The sequence below is a fragment of the Sylvia atricapilla genome, chromosome 6 (assembly GCF_009819655.1).
Source record: "Sylvia atricapilla isolate bSylAtr1 chromosome 6, bSylAtr1.pri, whole genome shotgun sequence".
NCBI classification, from domain to species: Eukaryota; Metazoa; Chordata; class Aves; order Passeriformes; family Sylviidae; genus Sylvia; species Sylvia atricapilla.
This window is the reverse complement of record NC_089145.1, coordinates 18,228,740-18,253,113: the sequence shown is the minus strand read 5'-3', so window position 1 is coordinate 18,253,113 and position 24,374 is coordinate 18,228,740. Positions and strand designations below refer to the sequence as shown.

The window sequence follows — 24,374 nt, the reverse complement described above, 5'->3', positions numbered from 1 at the left end:
CCCTAATTCATACATTGCTCTTCCTCTTAACCAGGGTCTGGTATGCCTCAGCCAAACCAGCTTTGGTCGTGCTGAAGCTGCTGTGCCAGCACAAAGCCTGTTCCAAAGCCAGTTCTGGTGCTTTCTTGCCACTTCCCAGAAAATCCGTAGGCTCCATGTGGGTTTTCCAGCACTAGAGTGCCGAAGTGAAGCATGCAACAAAATGAGAGAGCAGCCCATGCGGTGAAATAGTTTGGGGAAGGATGAGGGAAGGAGCCCATCAGGAACTCCCCCACAACCCAGCAAATCCTCAGCTTTAACAATGATCACCACAAGAACGGCAACTTTTATTACAAGAGACTGCAAGTCTTTCGTATACAGAAAAAGGCCATCAAGGCTGAACAGCTAAAAGAGAAAAAACAAAAAACAAAAAACAAAACAAAAACCAAAAAAAACCAACCAAAAAAAAAAAAAAAAAAAAAAAAAACACCTAGGGAAGTGCAGAGGTAGTTCAAGGCTTGAAGGGATTTATTGCTTTACTGCTCATTTATGACGAGGTGATATGAGATCCTGGGGACAATCCCTCCCGCTGGAGGGGCGGGAAAGCCGCGGCTCCTCCATTGGGCCGTGACATCACCGCTCCCACCCTCGGGTGCTGCGGGGGCAGGACCGTCAGGCAGGTGCTGGCTTTTCCCGAAACAGGAAAGCGTAATTCCAATGCCAAAACTATAAAAACTCCGCTCGAAAGCACTGTGTGTAGACATTATTCTTGCTCCCGTAACATTACCCTTCTGTTCAGACGCGACCCTCTCCCGAACCACGAGAAACCAGTTTACTGTGCGGATGTGAGGCGGCCCTCACACGGTAACTAAGTGACTCCGTCACTTTCAGTAAAGAGCGGACTTTAAATAAGCTTCTTGCGGGTGGCCGCAACCCACTTCGTACCGTGCGGAGATTTCCCACATATTTCGGTGTCACGTCACGGAGCGAATAACACCGGCGCGCTGTTCAGCCGTGCCTGAGGGGGTGCCGGCTCCATCCAACAGCGCATCACCGCGGAGGCAGCCGTGGCAGCTCCACAGCGCAGCGTGAGGTGCTCCCCGTCTCCCTTCCTCCCTCCCTGAGGTTTTTCGTTCCTCCCCTCTCCCCCTCCCGCTCACCTTCCCTCAGCGCTCCCCTCAGGCTCAGCCCCCGCCCCGCGGGCGAGCGCCTCGTGCTCCCCTCGCGCGCGCGCACCAATCACAGACGCCCGGAGGGGCCGCGAGCCGGGTGCGCGCGCCCTCCCCTCCCTTTCCCTTCCCACCCCCGCTCCAAGGGCGGAACCGAGAGCGGGCTCCAGCCAATCACACACAGACGGGCGTGAAGCGTGAGGCGCGAGCGGGCCCGCGTGCCGAGACGCCGTATAAAAAGGGGGCCGGGCAGCGGACCGGGGCTCACTCGCCGCCGGCGCTGACGGCGGAGGGACGCACGCGAGCTGTCGCCCCCACCCGCCGCCCCAACGGCCACCGCGCCCCCTCCGCACCGCGCCATGAAAACCAAGTTCTGCAACGGCGACGCCGACCCGTCCCCGCTCGGGCTCCTCCTTGGCCGCGGGTCCGCCGCGGCCGGGCAGCCGCCCTCACCGCTGGCTCACCCCGAACCCGAAGGGAAGGACCCCACCGTGGCGGGCAGAGGCGGTGGCGTCGCGACCCTGCCCCCGGCGCTGCCCACGCCGCTCGAGGAAGAGTCGCCGCCGCTCGACCCCCGGACGCGGCGCCGGGCGTATCTGTGGTGCAAAGAGTTCCTGCCGGGGGCCTGGCGGGGGCTGCGGGAGGAGCAGCTGCTCATCAGCCCCATCAGGTCAGCGCGGAGGGGGAGGTGGCCCATCCAGGGGGCGGGGACGGGGGCGCGCCGCGGGTCCGAGCCAGCCCCGGCGGGGGAGGCGAGGGGCTCCGTCTTCATTTTATTCTTTTAAATCCCTCCCGAATTCGGTTTAGTGGGCGGTGGGAGCGGGCTGGGCGCCGCGGGGGCGGTGCCGGGAGCGGGTGGTGGTGCGGGGGGGCGGCGGCTGCTGCATCGCCGCGGCCCCGTCTCGGCCCCGCGCCGGGGGAGGGGCCCGCGCCCGGCCCCGGGAGGAGGGATGGAGCCGGCAGAAACCGCTGCACCGCGCCCCGAGCTGCTGCCGGGGAAAAGGGCCCTGCTGGGCTGGCCCTGGCTGCTCCGCGCTGGGAAGTCATCAGGTAAACGCGGTGTACCGGTGATGTGAGTCATCTTCTACAGCGCACAGTAACGAGCGCTTGTGACTCAGCACGCTGGCAGCAGAAATATGTAAATTGAGGACGTTCTGGAAGCCATATGATGTAATGTGTTGGAGATCTTTGCAGAATTAAATAGCATCTTTATTTTGCTTTAACTAAACCGATGTTAGTTCAGAGTTTCCCCTTTACGCACCGGTTGTCTCGCGTCTTCCAGACCGATCATTCTACCTGATCAAGCATACAGACAGGGACAGTTTCAAAGGATACTGTTGTCAGATTGCTTTCCCAATGTTTCTACTTTTGTCCCTACACAAAACATGCACATATCTACCCTAAATACCTAAGGGAGCATACACAGTTGACAAAGCTGTGATGTATAAAAGTATGATTAAAACACATCCTGCTCATTTCTAAATTTATTTTAAAAGCCTTATTGAAAAATGACCAACTCACTGAAACCCAGTACAGGTGGTATTTGTTTTTCTAGATTGTTTCTCCTCACTTGACATGATCATAAGGAGTTAATAAAGGGAGAGAATTTTTACACGACCAATACAATTCCTAAAACAATTGACTAGTCTGATATGTCTAGTTTAAATCACTTTATTAATTTTTCATCTGTATTAGTGTGTACTGCTGACTTTGGTACTTACTTTCTCCAGTCTTACATTTGAGCACAGTTATCTTTGCATTTCTTGGAAGCCTCTCATGTGAGACACCACTTCAAAATGGCTTGGTGGTTTCCAAATTTGGCAGAAGAGAAGATGAGCTGAGACTTAAGAATGTATAAAGCCATGCTAATTGGTAGTTGGGTTTTTTTTTTTTTTTTTTGGTGAAAGTCTTCTCACCACTTTCATATCTGGAAGATGCATCATGTTGGTTTGCTGATTCTAGTTTCAGTCAGTGGGCATTCTCCAATGTGTCCATTAGTGTTGCAAAATCCTGTTCTTTAACAGCTGTCAGTGAAATAACTGGTAGCTTGATCTCTATGAGTGAGATGTGCCCTTTTGACCTTTAAATAAGCTGCCAAGTCTCCTGACCTTTCAGGAGAACAGTGCCTTTTATTAAGCTCTTGTATGAATTTCCTTGATAACTTTTCCAGGTAACTTTTGAAGTCTTAAATGCTATAGTGAACTTAAACTATAGTGCAACTTCCGTTCAATGGAGTTCAGCATCACTAAGGCACTCCACTCCAGCTTGTCCGGTAGTAAAAAAGGATTTGTGGGCTTTCACACACTGTGGAGGCTGAACATTTGTTTAAGTCATGTAACTATACAGATTCTTGAGCTTTAGTATTTCTTGTAAGGTAGTTTTCAGTTTGCTTAGTTTTTCTGTTTAATTATTGGTGTTCTCACAAAAGATTTCGTCAGAGGCTTAGAAAAGGTGACAAACGGTTTTTCACAAAAATCTGTCTAGCACAATTCAGATAAAGGCAGAAGTGTAGTTAGTATAACTAACCAAACCAGTGTTTGGATTGCCTTTGAATAGCTGGCTCTGCTCTTCCTTTGATATCATTTCCATCTGTCTCTTGGGGTTTTTTCCAACCTGTTCACCTTCATGGTTCAAAGTTACTTCATATCTTGTCTCTAAACTTCCTTTTTTGGCTGCCTGCCAAGCCACCTGGTTCTTTTCTGTCTCCTTTCTTAAGCATATTGTGCAGCTGCTGTTTTACCCTGTTTTGTTGAGATTTCTTTTTTCCTTCTCAGTTGTTGACTTTGGAAATGTAGGCCAGCCCCGTCTCCTTCTTGGTAGCCTTTTTTTCCAGAAAGTCTTTTCTGCTTCCCCACTGTGTTGAAAGAGAGCCCAGAAGGATATTTGAAAAAGTGTTGAAAGGAATGTCAGGTTAGGGCTGAGAACTGCATTTTAGCCACGACAGTTTGGATCTGCCGTGGATTCTTGTAATCCAAGGACATGGCAATGTATTATATGTTATAGGCAAAATCACTTTGCAGAAGGAGAGTTTAAAAATGTTAAAATTTAATGAATGAACATAATGATGATGAAAAGAATGCAGAAAGGCAGTGCAGTAAGGAAAATGTGGGTTGAGTAGATGGATCTTCTTAAAAGCTACAAGAACATCAAGAAACTTAGAATCTCATCAAGACAGACACAAACTAAGGAAATCGGTACTTCAGTCATTCAGATGATACACAAGCATGCTGGTTTTTTCATGTAATTGCCCTTCAACAGCAGTATTTTTACAGGAAAAGTGACAACATTTGTTTTGTTTTCCACAGCTTTATCAATCTAAATAGATACTGGATTCGAGAAACTGTGATTTTAGATTGGACAAATAAATGAGCAACTTATTTCAAATAAAAAACTGTTTTAATTGTAAATTTCAGAATTGAAGATATGACCCTAAGAAAGACAGCAGAAGTAAGACTTTCATCAGCAATGCTGTAGCATGGGTATTTAGGTTAAATCTTTATAGCTGAATTTTGTAGCTGCCAATCCCAGTGATAGCAGCTCTTAATTCAAACTTTGAGTTTTATATTCACTGCATGGTTTTAAACTTACTCTGCCGTTGTTTTCCTTGTGCAGCCAAGTATATCTGACAAGACTCTAGCATCACTGAAAATAATTTACTTTTATCAGCATAGCTGTTTGTTGCATTTTACATCAATTTGTTAATAGCTTGAGCTGTAATTTGGATCAGTAGCTCTGGGTGATGAACTGTACACTAAGAAGCATGAAGCTGCCATTGTTTCATTGACGCTTTGTATGTTATGAGTTATTGGTACTGTTGGAAGACTTTCTTGTTAGAGTAGACCAATTAATCTCACCAAAAGGATGTTTAGTGCACCTCTCATCTGTTGAAAGCAAAACATGTGCTTATCCAAGTTAGCTAATCAATGTATTTCTCTGTCTCCAGAGGTGGCCTCAGCAACATGTTGTTTCAGTGCTCGCTACCCGATACCATTGAGACAGTAGCAGATGAACCACGCAAAGTTCTCCTGCGTTTATACGGTGCAATCCTGCAGATGGTGAGTACATAAAGGGCTTTGGGAGTGGGAGGGTTTCTGTAGCTCCACTGTAAGATGTTTGGAGATCTTCATTTGTGACACTATGCAGCTTTATCCTTTAGGGAATGTGTCTGTGGTGGGGGGTAGGATGGCAAGCTGAAAGCAGTTTTCTTTATGGTTTGTTACTGTCTAGAACTTACATTCCTTTCTACACAGATCCCGACTGGCGTGAATTAGCTGAAGGCTCATTTGCTGTTTGTTTGGGCACTAATGTTTTGTTTATGGTCTTGACTTTGGACTGTGGTGTTTCAGAAAAACTTGTTTCTGTACAGAATGTAGGACTTTGACATAACTAGCTAGATTGCAAGAGACTAAACTGCTTAATTTTAATCCTGTAGCACTTATGAATCTTGGCGATTAGTTGAAGGTTTTGCCAAGCTTGTACACTGCTCAAGCATTTTATTAGATATCGTGGATAATTGTGCTGCTAGAAAATTTCATCTATAGTTTTAGAGTAAGAATGAAGCATGAACATCAATACAGTCATCTCATTCCAAAGCATGCTTTCCTGAATGTGTGAAATGCCTTAGAGCTGGCATAGAAGCTTAACCAGATGTGTTGTTGAACCCTTTTAATTATACTTCTATTTGGTTAGTAAAATGTAAATAGTATTGAAATTTGTCACACCTTAACTGAAGTGATTGGCAAATCTGTTTCAAATAGTAACATTTAAAAGCAAGATTATTTTGTAAAGGTGTGGTGTCTCTTAAAGCTGGCAGGCTGTTACTCTAGAACTGTACAGCAGATCTTCTCTTACCCATCTCTGATACACATTTGATTATATTGTAAATAAGCAATCATAACGTGTTTAACCTTATGAAAAATTGCAGTTTCATAACATTACATCTGTATGTTGGCAATTGTTTCTATTTGACTTAAGAGGGTCTGGGTTTATTATCCATTAATTTTATATTTTCCAGTACTCAGTCACTTGCTTTGAACAACTGATCCAATATCTGCAGAAGATTTTTCTGTTCCTGAAATTTCAGCCCATTCTTCCTGCTTCTGCTGTCTTGACCAAGTTTACTATTAAAAGTCTCATTAGATACTATTGCTTTACTGACTTTGAAGTGTTCCTTTATTATATTATGTGAATTGTGAACTTTCCCAGTAACAAACTTTACCAGAAATATGTAAAATATTCCAGTGGTTTTGAATAGCATGAATTGCTTGGCAACAGCACCATATGTGTGTTGGGAAAGTTAAATTCTTAAACAAGAAAAGTGTGTAGAAGTTCAGTAATCAAGCTTAAATAGCCTTTAGTTTCAAAGGGAAACTAAAAGTAGAGTGAAAAAAAGTGGTGTGAAACTTTGTTTTTAAAATGACTCCTAGGATTGATTCTAAGTTTGGGGTACTTTTTAAGAATTATGTAATGGTTTCAATGTAATGCTGAGTTAATATGTAGAAAGCTTGAGTAGGAACATGGGTTGTAAAACTACTGTAGTGGAAGAGCTTCTGTTTCCCAAGAGCTGTAAAGAAATATGGCCTTTCCCTTATTTTTCAAAGGAAAAATAAAGTAGACTCTAGAATTTGGCTGCCCTTTTCTTCCTTCAGGATATTTTTAAAATTGCTTTTTCTCTGCCCCTATCCACTGAAGAAATCAAAATAAATTTTTGGGCTCTAAAATCAGAACTAATTTGGTTTGAAAATTCAAAGTGTGTTCATAACTTTCTAACCTTTCTGCTCTTGGTGTTGAAGGATCTTTTGAGATGTCTAACTTCCTTTATTTCCATAGTGGCAGTGAAATGACTGCTCTTGTTGGTGCAGTTCACTAATGGTTAAGTAAGCAGAGAAGGTCCCAAGGTAAAACTTTGATTGCATTGAGGTTCACAATTTTTGTCAACAAACATTTGTCTCTTCCAGCTCCTTTACCTTAAATGCAAGTTAAAATATAAGCAAACTGTTTTATTGGGTATTTTGAAAACCTTACTTAGGATTCCTATGAGCTTCTGGGTGGCATTAGCAGAATGTTACAACAAGCCTGTTAAGTGGGAGTAATTTGACATTTTTGGTAGAGTTGTTCAAGTTTAAAATGCTGTAGAAATTAAGGAACACTGCTTAAGTAAGTTGAGTTTTGAGACATCATGCTAAAATCACAATTTAATTCTCAGTGATCTTAATTGTAACTGCCACTGGGTATTAGTAGTTACCACTTGTTTGTTTGAGCCTTTGTAGCATGTTTTAACTCTTGTCCATTCTACCCTCCTCTGAAATTGGAGCACAAACCAGTGATATCAGTTCTTTATCCCTTTACTGTAAATACTGTGTATCTATAGCAACCTGCACCAAATTGTACATACAGAAGACAAGTTTAAGTTAAAATTTTGAATACAAGTGAAAAATGGATCCCTGATTACTAACTTAAGGATGAATGATACTGGCTCCATAATTCTTTGAGCCACCTTTTAAAGAAACCTTTTTTGCAGTTTGAAAATAGCTCCAGTTTGCTTATTATGACTCTTGGAAGACACAAATGTCAGTACATGAAACTCATCCAATACAAACCATGCCAGCTGGCCAAAGCTGCCACACAGGGAAGGCTTTGTGCCTTCCTCTGTCATAGCTGATATGTTTAAGCCAATTTTTTGTGTGCATGACTGTTTTGGGGGGAGCTGGGTGGAGATGAACTGTGCTGGCTCGGCCATTATTATGAATGGTCGCACTGGCATGGATGTTTATAAATCAAGGACTTCTCTTGAGTATATCCTTGAGCAGAACTTTTTTTTTTAAGACAAGTATTGTACTTGTGACAGGTTAAAGTACTAACCACATTAAAACTCCAATGTCTGAGGCACAATGCAGATATGTCCTACTCTGAAAAAAGGGAAATGTCTTACTCTGCTTCACTTATTCTTGCTCCAGCTTAGTTGCTAAATTTGAAGGGGAGCATTGAAAGTAAAACTTGTGACAAAATGTCTTTAACTGTTGGTTGTATTAGTGTTAACAACTGAAAGAAAAGGTTATCCCACAATATGCCATTTAATGTCCAGACTTTAAAATTGGATTTTATATTCATATCACTATAGTGTTTCTACTTAAATTCAAAATAGCATTTGAAGATGCTAATAGGATTTCAACATAAGGTGGCATCAATAAAAAGTAAGCTCAAATTTTAAGGTGAAATTTAAGTTCACCTATAAAAAGGTAACTCAGGGATTGATCCCCGTTCTTTTACAAGTGTCAAAAGAACCTTGAACTCTGACTCACTGGGGCTCTGTTACTTTACAACAGCCAAAACAAAATCTTGTATACAAATGAGGAAAAACAAACCAGTATACCTAATGTTCCTTTCTGGTCTCTCAATTTCTATGTGAGCAGATGCAAAATGAGTATAAATGGTTGCCACAGTTCTGTGGTAAATTTGTTTCCATACCTGCCTTGCTGCCTTTTATTTTGTGTAACTAAATAAAATGCAGACTGCTGTGTAACTGTAATTATCAACGTCTTCTGTGGTTGTTGGTGTCCATGTCTGTCTGTAGCATGGAGTAACTACAAATCCCTGGCACTGGCAGAAGGCTTGAAAGAAACCAAGCACCTCTTACGGGGATATATTTGTGTTGGGTGGCATTAAGGGTGTTCTGGGGGTAATGTACCACTTTAGTTGTATATGCATGTGTTCTCTGCTGCAGGCTTGCCCATGCGATCGTGCCTAGAGCACTCTGGTTTCCAGGTGACAGACACGATTCACGGTATAGTATGAGATCTCTGAAGTGGAGCATTCTCTACAGCTTTCATTTTCTTTAGTACTGGATTTCATTGTTTAAAAGTAAGCCTTAAGTAGCACCAGCTACTGTCTGTGCATCTGAATGTTTACGGCAATGACAGAATATCAGACAACTGTCCCTTCCTTTTCTCTGCTCCCTCATAACAGAATGGGAACTTGAAATGGAGAGGATTGGAGTTGTGGCTTTTGTAGAGCTTGAATTGGGAGTTCTTCACATGCTAGATTTTTAGGACTTCAGCAAATTAAAATAAATTCCTTCAAGTCTGACAGGGATAAGTGATCAGTGGCAGATCCTTAGAAGCAGAAATAGTTATTGCTGAATCTAAAGCTGGTTGTGTTCCATACACTGAGGCTCAAAGTGATGTGTGTCAACAGCTTCTAGAAAAGTTTCCCCTGTGCAGGTCACCTCTAAGCTCTGAGGCAATTCCTTGTAATGTTGTGATTTAAGATTTGAATTCCTAGGGATTTATCTAATTCAAGGTATTACAGTATTTTGAAGTATTGAAAACTAAAGCTGAGTAAGCTCAGAAAAATTGAGTTATATTGTATTTAAATTTGTGAGCAGAGCTCAAATATATTTATAAATAAGTTCCTTCTCTGTACAGAATTCTCTGGCCAAGCATCATTTGGGTTTTTGGTAAGAGACTTCATCTTTCAGTTAAAAAAGAAATAAATTGGGAGCATAATTGGAAGAAAATGTTGAACTCAATTTTCTGTATGAAATTGCCAGATGTATAATCACTGTCTGGTCATCTGAGCACAGATCAATCAATGTGTACTGTTTCCCATTTATGCTGTATCCTGCATTAAAATCAATTTACATGATCATAAATTAGACTCTAAACAACTTCTGTTGAATATAGTTGTCCTCCTTTACTAAAACTGCATTGAACATTCTCAGGGCTTTGAGAATCAATCTTCCCACAACAGAAGAACCTCCGAACAAATATTTGAAGAAATATTGAAGCTGTAGAACACATGTCCATTTCTAGTGAGTTTCCACGTAAAGAGAGCTATTAAAAAGCTCTAGCAGTTACTCAGGGATGATCTTTTTCAGGTAATTAAAATTGCCTCATTTCTGTTGATGTAAATAGCTCCCAGAATTGGACATTAGTTAGTGTGGGCTATTAGAGTTACGGAAAAACTGAAATTGATTGATTTAGCCAAAACCAAGTGAGCTAAATAGGTTGATCAAATTGAGATGCCTTATTTTGGACCACTGTTCTCAGAGGTGATTGTGGAATCAGGAAATAATCGAAGTCTACTACTTCAGTCTGTTAACTCTTGAACTTCTGGTACATAATATTGCATCCTGCTTACTTTGTTCTCCTTGCCCATGTATAGTGAAGAATTGCCTAATCCTAGGCTGAGTACATGGCCACTTGTGAAGACTGATCCTCTCCAAGCTCCCATTCATATTTGCAACTTATTTACATATTTGTATTCATTTTTTTCTGGAAACTAATTCTTCGTGCTGAGGGAACAGAAAAGAGGGAAGGGATGCTGCAGAAGTCTCCTCTTGTGATGACTCTTCTGTAAAGCCCCAACTGTCCCTTTCTAATGGCACAGTAGATGCCATTAGGCTGTCTCCAGCACTAATTTGAGGTGGACTCTTGGAACTGGCTAGCTTTTTATACAGTATGACCTCTGGAAAGCAGATGCCAGTTCAGGTTCTAGGGAAAAGTCTAATGTGCTTACCTTCTGATTGAACTGAACCATTCTGAGAGCACCATTTATCAGGAAAGACTCCTGGATGGTGAGTAACTTTCTGACTGTTCAAGAAAAATCTGAGAGTGGTATTGATGTAGAACATGCTTGTTCAGAGAAGCCCTCTGTAAATGATTTTAATGCTATTGAGTAGTTACACATTTAGCTGTAGTGAATATGTTTGGACTTTATTAATTTCCTTGAAAGTAATATAAAGTAATAGTAGTTTCCATATTGTCTTGTTTTAAGCTTATACAGTAGTGTTATGGGAAGTACTTGCTGAAAGACCATCGTTTGTTGTTAACTATCCTTCTTCTATAGCTTCTGAAATACTGTAACTGCAGAGCTTGTGTAAATCATTAGCTTGTTGTATTGTACTTAAGGCAGCTGGTGTTGCTTAACTGTATTCCATTAAGTTCATATTTCCACCCTTGTTTTTGACATGTTAGAGCTTTGGAACAGGAAAGTATGCACATGGTTCTGTCAATGCAATGTTTGTGTTCGGAAGGTGGAGATGCAGGCTGCCTTTATGGGCCTCTAAAGCTAGTCTGGTTAAAACAGTCAATGGTGGAATTGCAACATAAATAGCAGCCACAAACTGTCACTAATTCTAAGCAGATATTTGCTTTCTCTTCTCCTTACCTTCAAGCCCTTTAAAGGACAAGGTTTTTAATACATCTTGAATTTTTAAATGTGCAGCTCTATTAAAAGCATGTGCCATTGAGGGTTCAGTTGCTGAGGGTATGGTTTAATATTCTGAAACTGCTTTATAATGACTCTTAACAACCCTAGCACAATACATGATGCATGGAACTTGAACAAGTTTTGCTAGTATGTTGTGATTCCTACTAAGACACCTTTAGTTTACATGGGCAATTCATTCTAAGAAAAATCTTGGATTTGCTCATCCAGTGGTACAGTGGACATATAGCCAAAACAGCACGCTCTAAATAAGGAAATTCTAGCCACAAGAAATTTGGAAAATAAGGTAATATGCAAAAGCTTTTGCTTTGTGACCTTCATAACATGCCTCTTCCAAAAGTCCTTCTAAGGCTTTTATGTAATCTCTGTAATGCGTCTCAAGTGCTTTGGCTGGAAAAATCTCATCCCAGATGTCATGCAGAGGGACTTAATTTTCTCTTAATTAAAAACGTTCCTCTGAGCTTATGGTGTATTCAAGTGTTTTGAAAGACTGGCAAACAATAAAAATGTAAGTGAAAATCAGGTATTTACACAAGTGGGTTGGTCTCGGTGGCACATCCTTTTGAACAATTTTGGAATTGTTGAAAGTGTGGTGATCAGAGGTCAGATGGATACTAGTGCTGTAGCTGTCACAGATCCAAGACAGTGTTGAGACTTTTAGTTAACTGTAGTTGGTACTTCTACTCCCTTTGTTCTGGTGGTTGCAGGTTAATAACTTCAAATTTCATCTTCTCATTGTGTTTGCTTTTTCTCATTCATAGAGGTCCTGTAATAAGGGAGAGTCTGTACAGTCTCAGATGGAAAATGACTTGCAAGTGAGTAATTAAATTTGCTTGTTTCACAGAATGTTATAGATTATAGGGAAATGTGGTGACCCTACTTGTTTTAAACCAGTAGTTGTTCCACCTGGACTGTGTCCAGAAAATGTAAAAAGTAATGAAGAAAAGTTTATTTGCTCACAGAAGCAACAATATGAGTGTCTGGACATAGTTTGGAAAGACTCAAGCATCCCACATTATGAAGAAACAGCCTCCCAGTTTTACCCTAAATGGTTTCTTATAATTTTGAATATTGGCATCAGTGCTGCAATTTCTAGTATTAGACTCTCCTTAAGTAGATGAACATCAGTTCTCTGCTTTACCAAATCCCTATTTTTTTAATACACTGATGAACTCCTCTGAGGAAAGTACATGGAGATGGAGAGAACTTGCTCTTGAACATGAAGTGTTCCTGATTAGCACTGTGCTTGAATCATCTCTGCTCTGCAAACTTTAAAGTTCTTGCATTTGGAATAATTTCTTCTGCAGCATAATGTTTAGCTGAGTGTATCTTTTCATAAAGTCACCTAAATGGGGTTCAGTAATTTAGATTTCTACTGTGGCATTATTTTTTTCAGTAAGGGATAAAATTGCAGCATGCTAGCCAGATGCCTTGGTTGTTGTGTACTCTGTTTTCAGCTCTGTAATGATCTTGGCAGTGACTAGGGAAAAGTACATTTTATTCAATTGATAAGTGCTGCTTTTCTCTCCTTGTACTTTTTGCCTTCTGTCAATGCCATCTGAAACATTTTCAAGCATTTGTTTGGTTTTGAGTTTTGTTGTTGTGTTTTTGGGGTTTTTTTGTGTTTTTTTTTTTTTTTTTTCCCCTCAGTGAGTTGAAACTGGTTTTAAATTTTTTGCTGTTGAATGACTGCTTTTGAAGTTTTGTTGAACTTTGTTTAGCTTACTGGAACAGCTTTAATCAGGTGAACAGAATTTAACGGATTGAACAGAAAAATATACTGGTTTGATACCTCAGGTTTTTTCAAAGATTAAAAATGGAAATGGCTTGAGCTCTCTTTGACTACAATCTTGTTAAAAAAAAGTTATAAAAGAAAACAAAAGTCCAAACAAGCCCCACCCTGGTGACAGAAGCTCACAGAAGTTTTGTGGTACAGGAAACAAGGTTTCAAACTTCATTTGTGGTATTTGTTGCTTGAAAATACCGATTCTCTGCTCATAGGTTGTTTTCTGCAATTAATCTCCTAGTGCTGAAACTTCACTGTTGAATCAGTGTTCTCAAGAATTACTGTCAGGATGGATTTGTTAATTTTCTTGTGTCTAGGTTATGAGAGGAGATTATATCCTTTAGAGAATAAAATTCTCTGGGTTCACTAGCAAAAGCATTGTAGTTTCTGAGCTGCCTGGTGTGTGACAATTGTCTAAACACTGGATAGTCTTGTCAGCTCATAAGGCCTTTTAACAGGAATTTATTTGTTTTACTTTGGTTTTGCTATAATTTGCAGTAATTTTCCTTAGAATATTACTACTTCATGTATTTTATAGTGAAATTTTTGTGAAGGCAGAAGCTCCAGTTCCAACTGAAGGCTTCTGGCAGAAGGCAACTGATCAGAAAGGCTCCTGGTCTCTCCTTGCCTGTATGGGAGTTGCAGGCTGGCCAAGTCTTGTAAAAGATGTGTATAATTGTTAGGTTTGAAACAAAGCATTGATCTTTTAGTATTCATTTAAAAACGTGAATGGTCCGATTTTCTCCAGAAATCTAAATACAAGTGCTTATTGATGAGTCTCTGAAACTGGTCAAAATTGAGAGCTTTAGATCTTAAAATAACAGGTTGTTGTCTTGGCAGCATGAGTATATCGCAAAGTGTTTGAAGGCACTGAGATATGTCAGTTCCTTGGTTACAGTGCTTCCTCCCTTGAAGTCATCAGGTGAACATAAATCTGAAAAGTCAGATACCTACATTTATTCCATGTCCATATGAAGTATGTGATAGATTCTTTTTTTTAATGTCCTTTAGTGGTTTATTTCCAAACCTATCCTGTGTTCAACAGCAGTGTATGCAGCGGAGACTTGGCAAAAGGTCCCTTGGGTATTGTGAAGGAGAGAAGCCTTTGTGCCTGAGATTATATGGATGGTATTGTTCCAAAACGCTCATTGGACTTGTGCTCAAATAGCCATTGGTTTCAGTAGAGGAAGTTTTTCTAGTGCATTTCTGATGCATGACGAGATGTCTTAATGAATAATAGGATTTTTTTTTTTTTTGTACCTCTGGTTATCCAAGAGTACTGAGTTGCTTTTCAGTAAGATATGGAAACAAGAAACTGATACCTTATGGGAACAGACTTAAAGCCTGGTGTTGTACCAGGTGCAGTCAAGTCGGTGTTGGTTAATAATAGAGTGGACATTCAGTAGCTTATAACTAATTTCCTTTTTTGTGCTTGGCATTAGGTTTCAGAACTGAATGTAAAGAGTTCAGACCTGTGTTGGTGAGGGCACATTAAATGATTCAAAACATATTTTTGGTGTCTTAGTGGATAAAGTATTTGGTGCTTTGAGGAACTGGGTGGAGAACATAGATGCAATACATTCGTATGCAAGTTGTCCTAAAATCTCAGTGCTTCATGAGTCTTTACTACGCTTAACAAGAAACACTAGAATTTATTGAAGATCTCAGACTAATAGGGTGTAGGACAATAATAAAAAGAATTTATTAACAGTGCTGCCTGGATTGTAGTCAAGAGTGGAACTTGTATAGAGTTATATACTGTCTGATACTGTATTGACTGCAACAATGCAGAAGGATTTGTGGTCAGAAATACCTGAGAGCTTAATGTTGTGTTCTTCATTCTTATGCTTCAGAGTGTTGTGGGTCTGACTGAGATGAGCTGCCCAAAAGTAGGCAGAGGCTTGGCAGATCTTTAGTAGAGCTGGATTCTGGAAAGCATAATTGCTAGAAGTATAGATTTATAGCTGTGCTTACTTACAGATAATCTTACCCATCCAAAAAGCTACACTTCAGTGATTTTTTAACTGTGTTTTTGAGACTAAATATTTCATATTTCTATTAATTTTTAAGCATTTATATTAAAAAGCTGTCTGCTTGTCTTGTTATGAACCAAACCCTTTGATGTAAGACAACCTTAAAGAAAAGTTATTGAAACATGAGGTATATTTAGTGGTAGAAAGGGAAGAACATTTATTCACACACACGTGTTCCTTAGCCGGAGCTTAAATTACTTCCTCACTTGAAAAAATAAAAAAGGGAATACTTAAAATGTGCTTAATGGGAGGGAAACATAAGTCATTCTTCTAAACGAAAAGTTGTTCTATTCAATAAAAAAAAATTATTATTGTTTGTTCACTTCATTCACTTGTGTAGCTAAAATGTCCTTTTCAGAGGCAGTGTTCTGAAGAGCACTAAAATAGCTGATATAGGATAATATTTGTTGTTCCTGTGTTGTGTTTCAGTGGGATGAACTCCTCCAGGAAATGAATTTGCAGAGTTCCCACAGTTTATAGAGGAGGGGGTGTTTTGGTTTTTGCAGTTTTCCTTTGACCTGGCCCACCAACAGTACCTGTTAAGTAACACAGATTTTTCCTCCCTAGCTTTAAATTTGAAAGCAAAATATTGTGTTGCTCCTGTGCTGACTAAAAGTTATTAGTCAAGAAACTTTGATTAGTAAAATGTTGAATCTTTTCAAAGCCAGCCCTAAAATTTCTCACTTGGCAACAGTTTAGCTACAGAGTTAATTTCTGTGCAAGCACCAACTAATACTTCAATTTTTTTGTTAGGGGGCAGAAGCCATGGTTCTGGAAAGTGTTATGTTTGCCATTCTTGCAGAGAGAGCGCTTGGCCCCAAGCTGTACGGAATCTTCCCACAAGGGCGGCTGGAGGAATTCATTCCCGTAAGTCCTGGTCATCGTTAGTTAGTGGGTTGCTGGAAGCTGTTTTTATTGATCGTGACAAGAAAGTCTCTGGACTGCCCAGAGAAGCAGGGATGTGGGAATGGAATACTTGGCTGCCTGTAGTAATTGCTGGCTGTAATTTGATACAGTTAGAGTGGGTGTTGGAGAGCCCCATTGTAGCTCTTGCCAGGGGGAGATATCTAAAAACTCTTCAACTCCAGCAGAGGCTAATAAATGAAGATAAAAAGCCTGTTAGATACCAAACATAGCATGGGGAAGCTGTGGAGTAACACTTCCCTTTAACAGCAACAAGAGCAGATGCTTTTGATGTTCTTAAATATTTATATTTGATCTGCTTTGAAGATATTCTTAGTGTGAGATGTGATACTCCCCAGGTCTTGAATCTAGAAGTGAATTGATTAAGTTGTAAGTAGGGCTGGCTAACAGCTTTTCCAAAGGCAATGACTTTGTAAGTTCATCTATGAGCAAAAAAGATTATTGCTTGAGTACTATGCTAGTATTTCATACTGTACTGCATAGAGCCTAATGCTTGTGTTTATAATTAATCAGTTACAGTTCTGTAACTCATCAACTAACTGTACTTTAAGAATACTGTATTTTATTATTTTATTCTACAGAGCAGGAAACTGAGCACTGAAGAACTAAGCTTACCTGATATATCTGCTGAAATAGCTGAGAAGATGGCCAGATTTCATGGCATGAAAATGCCATTTAATAAGGAACCCAAGTGGCTTTTTGGAACAATGGAAAAGTAAGTTATGTAATACTTTATGGGGAAAAAAGGTGACCTGTTGTAATTTTGATAAGCAGATCATTCTTCCTGAATGCCTGTGAAGACAAACTTTCACTGTATCTAGAAACTGTCACATGGACTTCAGTTACCGTGAAGAACAGTAATGTTTTCTTCAGTAACTCTTTCAAACTCCCTCAATTTTAATTTAAATGGTATCATAGTATGGGAAGAATAATAAACTTGTTGTTACAAATCCTGTACTATTGTCTCTTTTTTTTTTTAAACAGGTATCTAAATCAAGTGCTGAGAATTAAATTTACCAGAGAATGCCAAACCAGAAAACTGAACAAACTTCTCAGTTACAATCTTCCCCAGGAAATGAAAAATCTAAGGTAGGCTTATTTTGTCTACCACTGTTTTCTAATCTCCATGGTTTCTGGATGGATTTTTGAATACTTGTTCAGGCATGTTATACAGTATAGCACTTTATATTCATTTTACTTAGCCAGAGATTGCTGTTGGTTCTGTGACCAACCTGAGTCTCATACAAATACCAAAATCTGTGATTAAATTGCTGATCTGACATATTGATCATAAAGTCAAACTTCATTGTGCTGATGTTTTGTTCCTAATTAAGAAAATAGGCTACTGCTGGGAGGGAATAGTGTTTCGAATTCTTACAAAATTACCTGGAAGTGGAACTGAATTTAGTGATTTGTTACTTAAAAGATGCTCTGTTACTTTATTCTAGAGCTATGCTTGAAGCTACTTCTTCACCAGTTGTATTTTGCCACAATGATTGTCAAGAGGGTAAGCTGCTAATATTTCAGTGTTGCTCAGTGATGTACTATTGAGCCTTTTTTGGTGACTTGTTTGCTCTCTGAGAGGTAACCACGTTGTGGAGGTACTGCCCTGAAGCAGCAGCCTGTGCACTCTGGTGTGCTACAGCACCAAAGCAAAGTGTGGGCTTCTGCAACCTTTCAGGCTTTTTCAGGGAACTCTGGTGTCATGACTGGGTTAAGCCAAGAATGTACACATGCTCTCTTAGTACAGGTCAGCTGATGATGTGTTTTCTCTTTAGACCATACTTTGCTTGGCTGCAAATACCCTACGAGCAGAGTAGGGTATACTTGAGTTATTTTAAACGAAAGATGCTGAAGAAGTGCAGTGAGTGGCGAAAATGGAGAGGAGAGCAGTTATATGTGGCACTTTTTATCTGGTACTGGTAAAAAGCATTAGGAAAACCTTAGCCACCTTTTTTAGTGTTCTCTGAGAGTCGTGGAAGGAATAACAATTTTCCAGAGCCAGTTACTGAAAAGGATGAGGAAGCAAGGCTGAAGGTGTATTGGGTGTGCTGTGTTTGTGTGCTCTGTCACCTGAAGAGTGGGTAAGCTGGGCTGAGCTGCAAGGATGCTCTAGTGGGACTGTGTGCAGGGCTCTTTTGTTGTCAGTGGTCCCAGCTTTTGTCAGCTAAGGCTGAGGAACTGCCCTGGAGGATAAACATAAGGATAGGCAGCACAAGGGGCAAAGGCCACTAACCTGAGGTCAGTAGTGGTGGAGTTTGAGGTCTCCTTGCTGATGTGGCATGGTGCACTGCTGAAGAAGTCAGAGCATCATAGGACTGAGGCAAGCTGGGGAGCCTAAAGTTCAAAGAGGTTTGGGGGATACGTGTAAAATACCGTGCTGCTTTTTCTGTTGGTGCAAGAGTAAGGCATGGAGAACAGATGTACGTGCAGAGAGGGGTCACACTGCTGCAGAACTTGACATTACTCTCCATTTATTTAGTAACTGGTACTTGACAGAGGCAGACTTGATGTCTTTTAGATGAAATATAGTGACTATGTGAAATGAAAGAGACATAAGCAACCGCCTCAACTTCTTGTATAGATACTGGTTGTACTTATGAATTAGAACAGCAGAGTGATCTGACTGACTTTCAGGCTGCTGAAAAGCAGTTTCTGTCCCAAGTGCTGTATGATCAGTGATAGTGCTATGCTGATATGAGAGATGCTGTGAAATTTATAGATCTCAAGCTGTGGAAAGAAACAATGCAGCAAGGATTGCTAAGGTGGACAGGGCCACCTGAGCCAGCTCCACACTAAACTGGGGAAAGAGGATCCTTGGGAGAACAAATCTGCCTCTCCCTGTACAGAAAAAACTTTATTGCTTTCAGCTTTACAAGGTAAAGCTATATATCTCAACTCGCAGAGAGCTGGTGAACAGCCAGTGTAACTTGGCTTTTCCTCTTGTCATGGCTTAACTAAATCCAGCTGGCAGCCCAGCCCCACAGAGCCACTCAATCTTCCCAGTGATGCTGGGAAGAGAATTGGACAGGTAAAAGTGAGAACTCAAGGGCTGAGATACAGACAGTTAATTAGGGAAAGCAAAAGCTTCTCACACAAGTAAAGTAAACAAAGGAATTAATTGACTGCTACCCATGGACAGGCAGCTGTTCACCCATCCCCAGGAAAGCAGGGCCCTATCACACACAGCAGCGACTTGGGAAGACAAACACCATCGCTCCAAACATCCCCTCTTCCCCCTTCTTCCTATTCTATATAGTGAGCATACTGTATAAAATATTTCTTCGGTCAGCTGTTCAGCTGTATCTCCTCACAGCTCTGCCTGCACCCTCAGTCCCTCTTCAGGCTGGGGTGTGAAGCAGAAAAGACCTTGACTCTACAAGAAGCACTGCTCAGCAGTAACAAAAACATCCCTGTTATCAACACCACAAATTCAAACATAGCCCTGTGCCAGCTACTACAAAGAACCTTAACTACCCCTGCCAAAACCAGCACACCTTTAATTCTTCTGTGCAGATATAAGGGATAACTGGGATTAGCTGAACAATGTTCCTTGAGATACACAGTATTGCTTTTCTGATTTTCCTGCATTATTAAATATGCAGTATTATCTTAATTTCTAGGTAACATCTTGCTTCTGGAAGGCAGAGAGAGTTCAGAAAACCAAAAGCTGATGCTCATTGACTTTGAATACAGCAGCTATAATTACCGGTAAACACTTTTTTTTTCTCTTCAGCATGGGAGTGTGTTCCTTTCTGCCTCCTACAGGGAGGCAAAGTGCTGCACTACTGATGGTTTATCTGTTCTAGTGAATTGTGTTCTGCCCTGATGGTGGTGGTTGGCAGATATAACTAATCAGAACAGCTCTGGTTCTGATGCTGTTGAGTTTAGACACACAGCAGAGGCAAAGTTTTGGGGGCTCCTTGGTTGTTCAAACTAGAGGGTTTGCTTATGTACAAATGGCTTCTTGCTTGCATGTCAAAATTTTTTCTAATGGGAAGCTGAGAAGGGTAGATTTTATGTGCATAAGTATGTAGGACAGCTTTGCTTTTCTGTCCTTTTTGATGGCTTTTTCATCTTTGCAGATAAGAATGCAAGTTTTTCACTACATCGTTATGCAACATGCTTGTTTTTCTTCCCTCAGCCATCTAGTTAAGTGTTTTTAAGGATGATCTAAGTGTGTATAGTCACTGAGATTAAGCATCACCATAGCTGGGACATAATAAAACAGTGAATTCCAATAATGTAGAAGTGGAATATGTTGACAGTTTTGAATATGATCTCTCTGCCTGCAATAATGCCAATGTTAGAGACATCTGACTTCATGCTGAGCTGCAGTGCATACTCAAGTATTTTACTGTCTCCATTGGTAAAAAGTTTGGTAGCAAAGTCTAGTATTTCATGTAGCTGGTAGCTTTCATTCTTAACTGCTCCTCTTTACTGTTTTATAATAACCTGCAAAAGTTTGTTTTCTGGTTATCAATTCTGAGTAGCTCTCTGCTTTTAAACTTGGTTTTGGGTTTGCTTAAAAAAATCCAGATTGCTAGTTTGTGAATATTGAGGTACTTTGTCTTTATTTTCAGAGGATTTGACATTGGAAATCACTTCTGTGAATGGATGTATGATTACTCGTGTGAAAAGTACCCATTCTTCAAAGCCAGTGCTCTTAAATATCCTTCGAAGAAACAACAGGTAGATAGCAAAGGCATAGTTAAATGCCACTGTCCACAGTCTTCACATCTTAACTCTTTTCCAATTCTCTTTTAGACTTACTGCGTCCCAAGGTATTTCTTCCATGACCTAAATGTAATACTTCCTCTAATCCTGATTACCTTTGCTTTAAAAATCATAGTAACTTAATAGCTATTCTGGACAGAATATTTACTATGTGCTGTGTAGCCATCCACCACAAGAAGTCCAGTAGTTGTAGACTGCAACTATGAAATTAGTTGGCAGGAGCCATATGCTGCCTGTCATAATATTATAACTTTACTTAAATCAGACTTTCAAGCAATTGTTAGAAGCACCATTAATCTTAAAACTCAAACACTATTGATATCTGGAAAAAAATAAATGCCAACTTATTAGGAAGTCTGCTTAGGTCTGAAAGAAACAAATATATCTTGAGATAAAAAGTTGTAACTCAGTTGTTTGCTTACCTTCCAGCTTCATTTCCTCTCCAGTTACCTGTCTGCATTCCAGGATGGCTTTAAAAATCTGAGCAATGAAGAGAAGTCCCAGCTAGAAGAAGAAGTGTTGGTAGAAGTTAACAGGTAACTTGCCTTGTACAACTGTATTTTATGACTTCCACCGTGGTACCTATACTTGTATATATCTCACTGAGTGCAGGAACTTGAGCCAAGAGAGATTGAAAGCTACTTACATGTGGTAGAGAACAATCTGTCCATTGTAACATTAGATATGTGATACACACTAATAGTGTACAAAACAGAATACTACTCCATGGGGAAATATTTTTATAGGATCTTAGTTGAAGATAAGGTGTGGACATCCCCAAACTAGGGAATACTGTTCTAAGAGGACATTGAAATAAGGTGACTTAGCTGGGTATTTATTTCAATAACACAGCCTTGTAATTTCAGGTTTGCCCTTGCATCACACTTCTTCTGGGGTCTGTGGTCTATTATACAAGCAAAGATCTCATCCATTGAGTTTGGGTACCTGGTAAGTTTTTTAATTGTAGTTTTACAGAACTAAAACCAAATCCAAATAACCTGTGATACATTATTGAAAAGGCAATGGAATGGCCTCTCACAGTAACTAGGGTTTTCTAAGTGGAGTAAAGCTTTTAAAAATCCATTTGTTACTAGTTTGTGCTCTTTCCTTAAGAATGTAAAGAATATCTAAGATCATAAAAACTTAAGAAATCGTTCCCATGGTTATGTAGAGAGTGTATAGCCTTGTCAGGCTATCTTGCATTATTCAGCAGTAAGACACCCCAGGCAAGAGATGCCAACATGCAGTGAGAATTTCTAACTAAGTACTCCAAGTGCTCATGTTGTCCCATGGTGATGTTCAGTGTGTAGCAATAGCTGGGCTAGGTAGCAGCCTGTACTTAAGAAACTGATCAGTCTGGCTCTTGCTCTGTGCTCTGTGTCCTGTGAAGGGATAGCACTTGGCAAGCATGTGGAGGTATCTTACTGGAAGTGTTGCAGGAGCCAGCCTTTTCAGTGAAGTCCTGGCCTTTTTAGTACCTGTTTTTTTTTTTTTGTGACATTTTGGCAGCAGCTAACTGTATTAGAGTTGAAACAAAACTGGAGGAAATTTCAAGAAGCCAGAGCACCTCTGGAGAGATTATCCTTCTGAATAGAGCTAATTAGTGCATTGAGATGATGGATTAGGAAAGTAACACAGTTAATACCTTCATTGTTTCCTCATCCCAAAAAAGAAAACAGCTGTTTCCTGTTTTGAGTACTGAATGAATGTCCCTTATTTCTCCAGGAATATGCGTTATCCAGATTTGATGCCTACTTTGATCAGAAGAGAAAGCTGAAGGTGTGAATGTGGGAGGAGTGGCCTATTGGTTACTGTATGAAGAGGGCAGCTGGACAGAACTTTCACTGTGCTTAGGCTACTGTATCTCTAATGAAGGTGTCACTGAATTCCAGTTCCTGGGAATGCAGGTGTACAGTACTGAGGACTATAAAAATTACTTGTTTACAGTTCCGTAAATAGTTGGAATGAGATTGAGAGGCAAAAGTAAAATACAACCATGCAATATCTTTAAATCTTGTCACTCTAGAAGCTATTTTGTATTATGGGAGAAGCTTACAATTAAGTGTCAATACCACCTGCATCAGAGCAAACTTGCTGTGGGTACGTTTTTGGGGGGTGTTGGCATTCTGGTTTGTGTTGTAAGCAGAGCAGCTGTAAAAGCTGATTGTAGACACTGCCTCTTGAGGAGAAGGAAAAGTGAAGGAGACAACTGCTAAACTGTGAAGTAGGCTTAAAAACTTACTGTGAGTTTAGGTTCACCATGCCCCAAGAACACTATCTTCAAAGCTGCTGATACCTTACACCACTTTAACCAGAAGCAACTAAATGCATTGAAGCAGTGTGCTTTAAAGTGTTAGTGACACACACATGAATGTTTCTCTTAGGCTGGCGTGCCTGGGAAGTGAAGTACGAATGAGCTTTGAACTGGACATTCTGAAGGAGTTTTTGAACTGTTCATTCCAAGTTGTTCAAGAACATGCTTTAGCCCAGCCTGGTTCTCTTAAAATGCTGTGCCTTGCACAGGAAGTTCTGTGGGCGGGCAGCACTGGGAAGAGTGCCTTGAATTGCTCTAGCAGCTCCCCAGATAACTGGATTGGCATTGACAGTACTGGCAATTGAGGCATGTCTCTCTTCTTGTGTTGCCACAGTATATGGCTATAATAAACAGTAGAGCCTAAGACTGGGGAGAACACTTCAGGAAATTGCTGTCCTGCCCATCCAGTTCTTATGTGGCTTGAGAGGTGCTTTTCTTGCACCTTCAGTTCTCATCGTGTTCCAGGAATCCAGTTAAGTGGAGCATCTTGTGGGGAACAATAACATGTATATTGAAACTTGACTATAATCTGTGTACATGCCATCTAAAGATTTCTTTTGATTTTTGGGAGCTTGTTTATTTTGAATGTTACTTGTTTGTGCTTTCTAACACACTGTATTATAAACAAACTTCTAAGTTTACCCTTTTTGACTTGTATAGCAAATACTGTTTGAAGCGGCTGAAAAAATCTGCAGCATTTCATGTACTGTATAGCAGAACTTGTAAAAGCTGTTATGTTACTCTTGTACAGAGAATCATTTTCCATACATTTAGTTATTAATACTTTATAATAAATATAAAGCACTTAAAACCACTGTTGATGTTCTTGAGTCTGTTACAGCTGCAGGATGAAATAGATGCCATTTCTGGCCTTAATCTCTGTTGGATCCTTGCAAAGGCAGACTGAGAGATAGGCTCAGTGCTCTGGGATATATATTCTATTTAAATGTGTCTTCAGCATTTATTGTATAATTGAATTCTAATAGAAAAAAGGTGTTTAAAGCAAGCAATGAAAAGCAGACTGAACATCAGTTTCTAAGTCTATAGCTTTACAGGTGGGAAGAGTTTTAGTTGAAGCATTTCATTCTATCTGCCCTGTTGACTACCCTCAAAGCAAAGGTAAAAGGTACCAGCACACATTGAATTTTACTACAAACGCTAGATGTGGTGTGCCAGTATTGAACAGCCAGGTCATTTCTCTAGGC

The 24,374-nt window shown here is 40.3% G+C and overlaps 1 protein-coding gene across 2 annotated transcripts; it reads left to right on the top strand.

Annotated features, from left to right (window-relative positions):
* The first annotated feature begins 1,441 nt into the window (after positions 1-1,441).
* CHKA (choline kinase alpha) lies at positions 1,442-23,983 on the top strand. Of its 2 annotated transcripts, XM_066320991.1 has the most exons (12): positions 1,442-1,818; positions 5,092-5,203; positions 12,137-12,190; positions 15,948-16,061; positions 16,700-16,833; positions 17,103-17,207; positions 17,567-17,630; positions 19,747-19,829; positions 20,702-20,810; positions 21,285-21,391; positions 21,722-21,803; positions 22,581-23,983. In XM_066320991.1, exons 1-12 carry the CDS (start codon positions 1,508-1,510, stop codon positions 22,638-22,640), a joined length of 1,335 nt encoding a protein of 444 aa, XP_066177088.1. In that variant the 5' UTR covers positions 1,442-1,507; the 3' UTR covers positions 22,641-23,983. The 2 variants fall into 2 exon arrangements, with proteins under 2 accessions (XP_066177088.1, XP_066177089.1); XM_066320992.1 differs by lacking the exon at positions 12,137-12,190.
* The last annotated feature ends 391 nt before the right edge of the window (positions 23,984-24,374 follow it).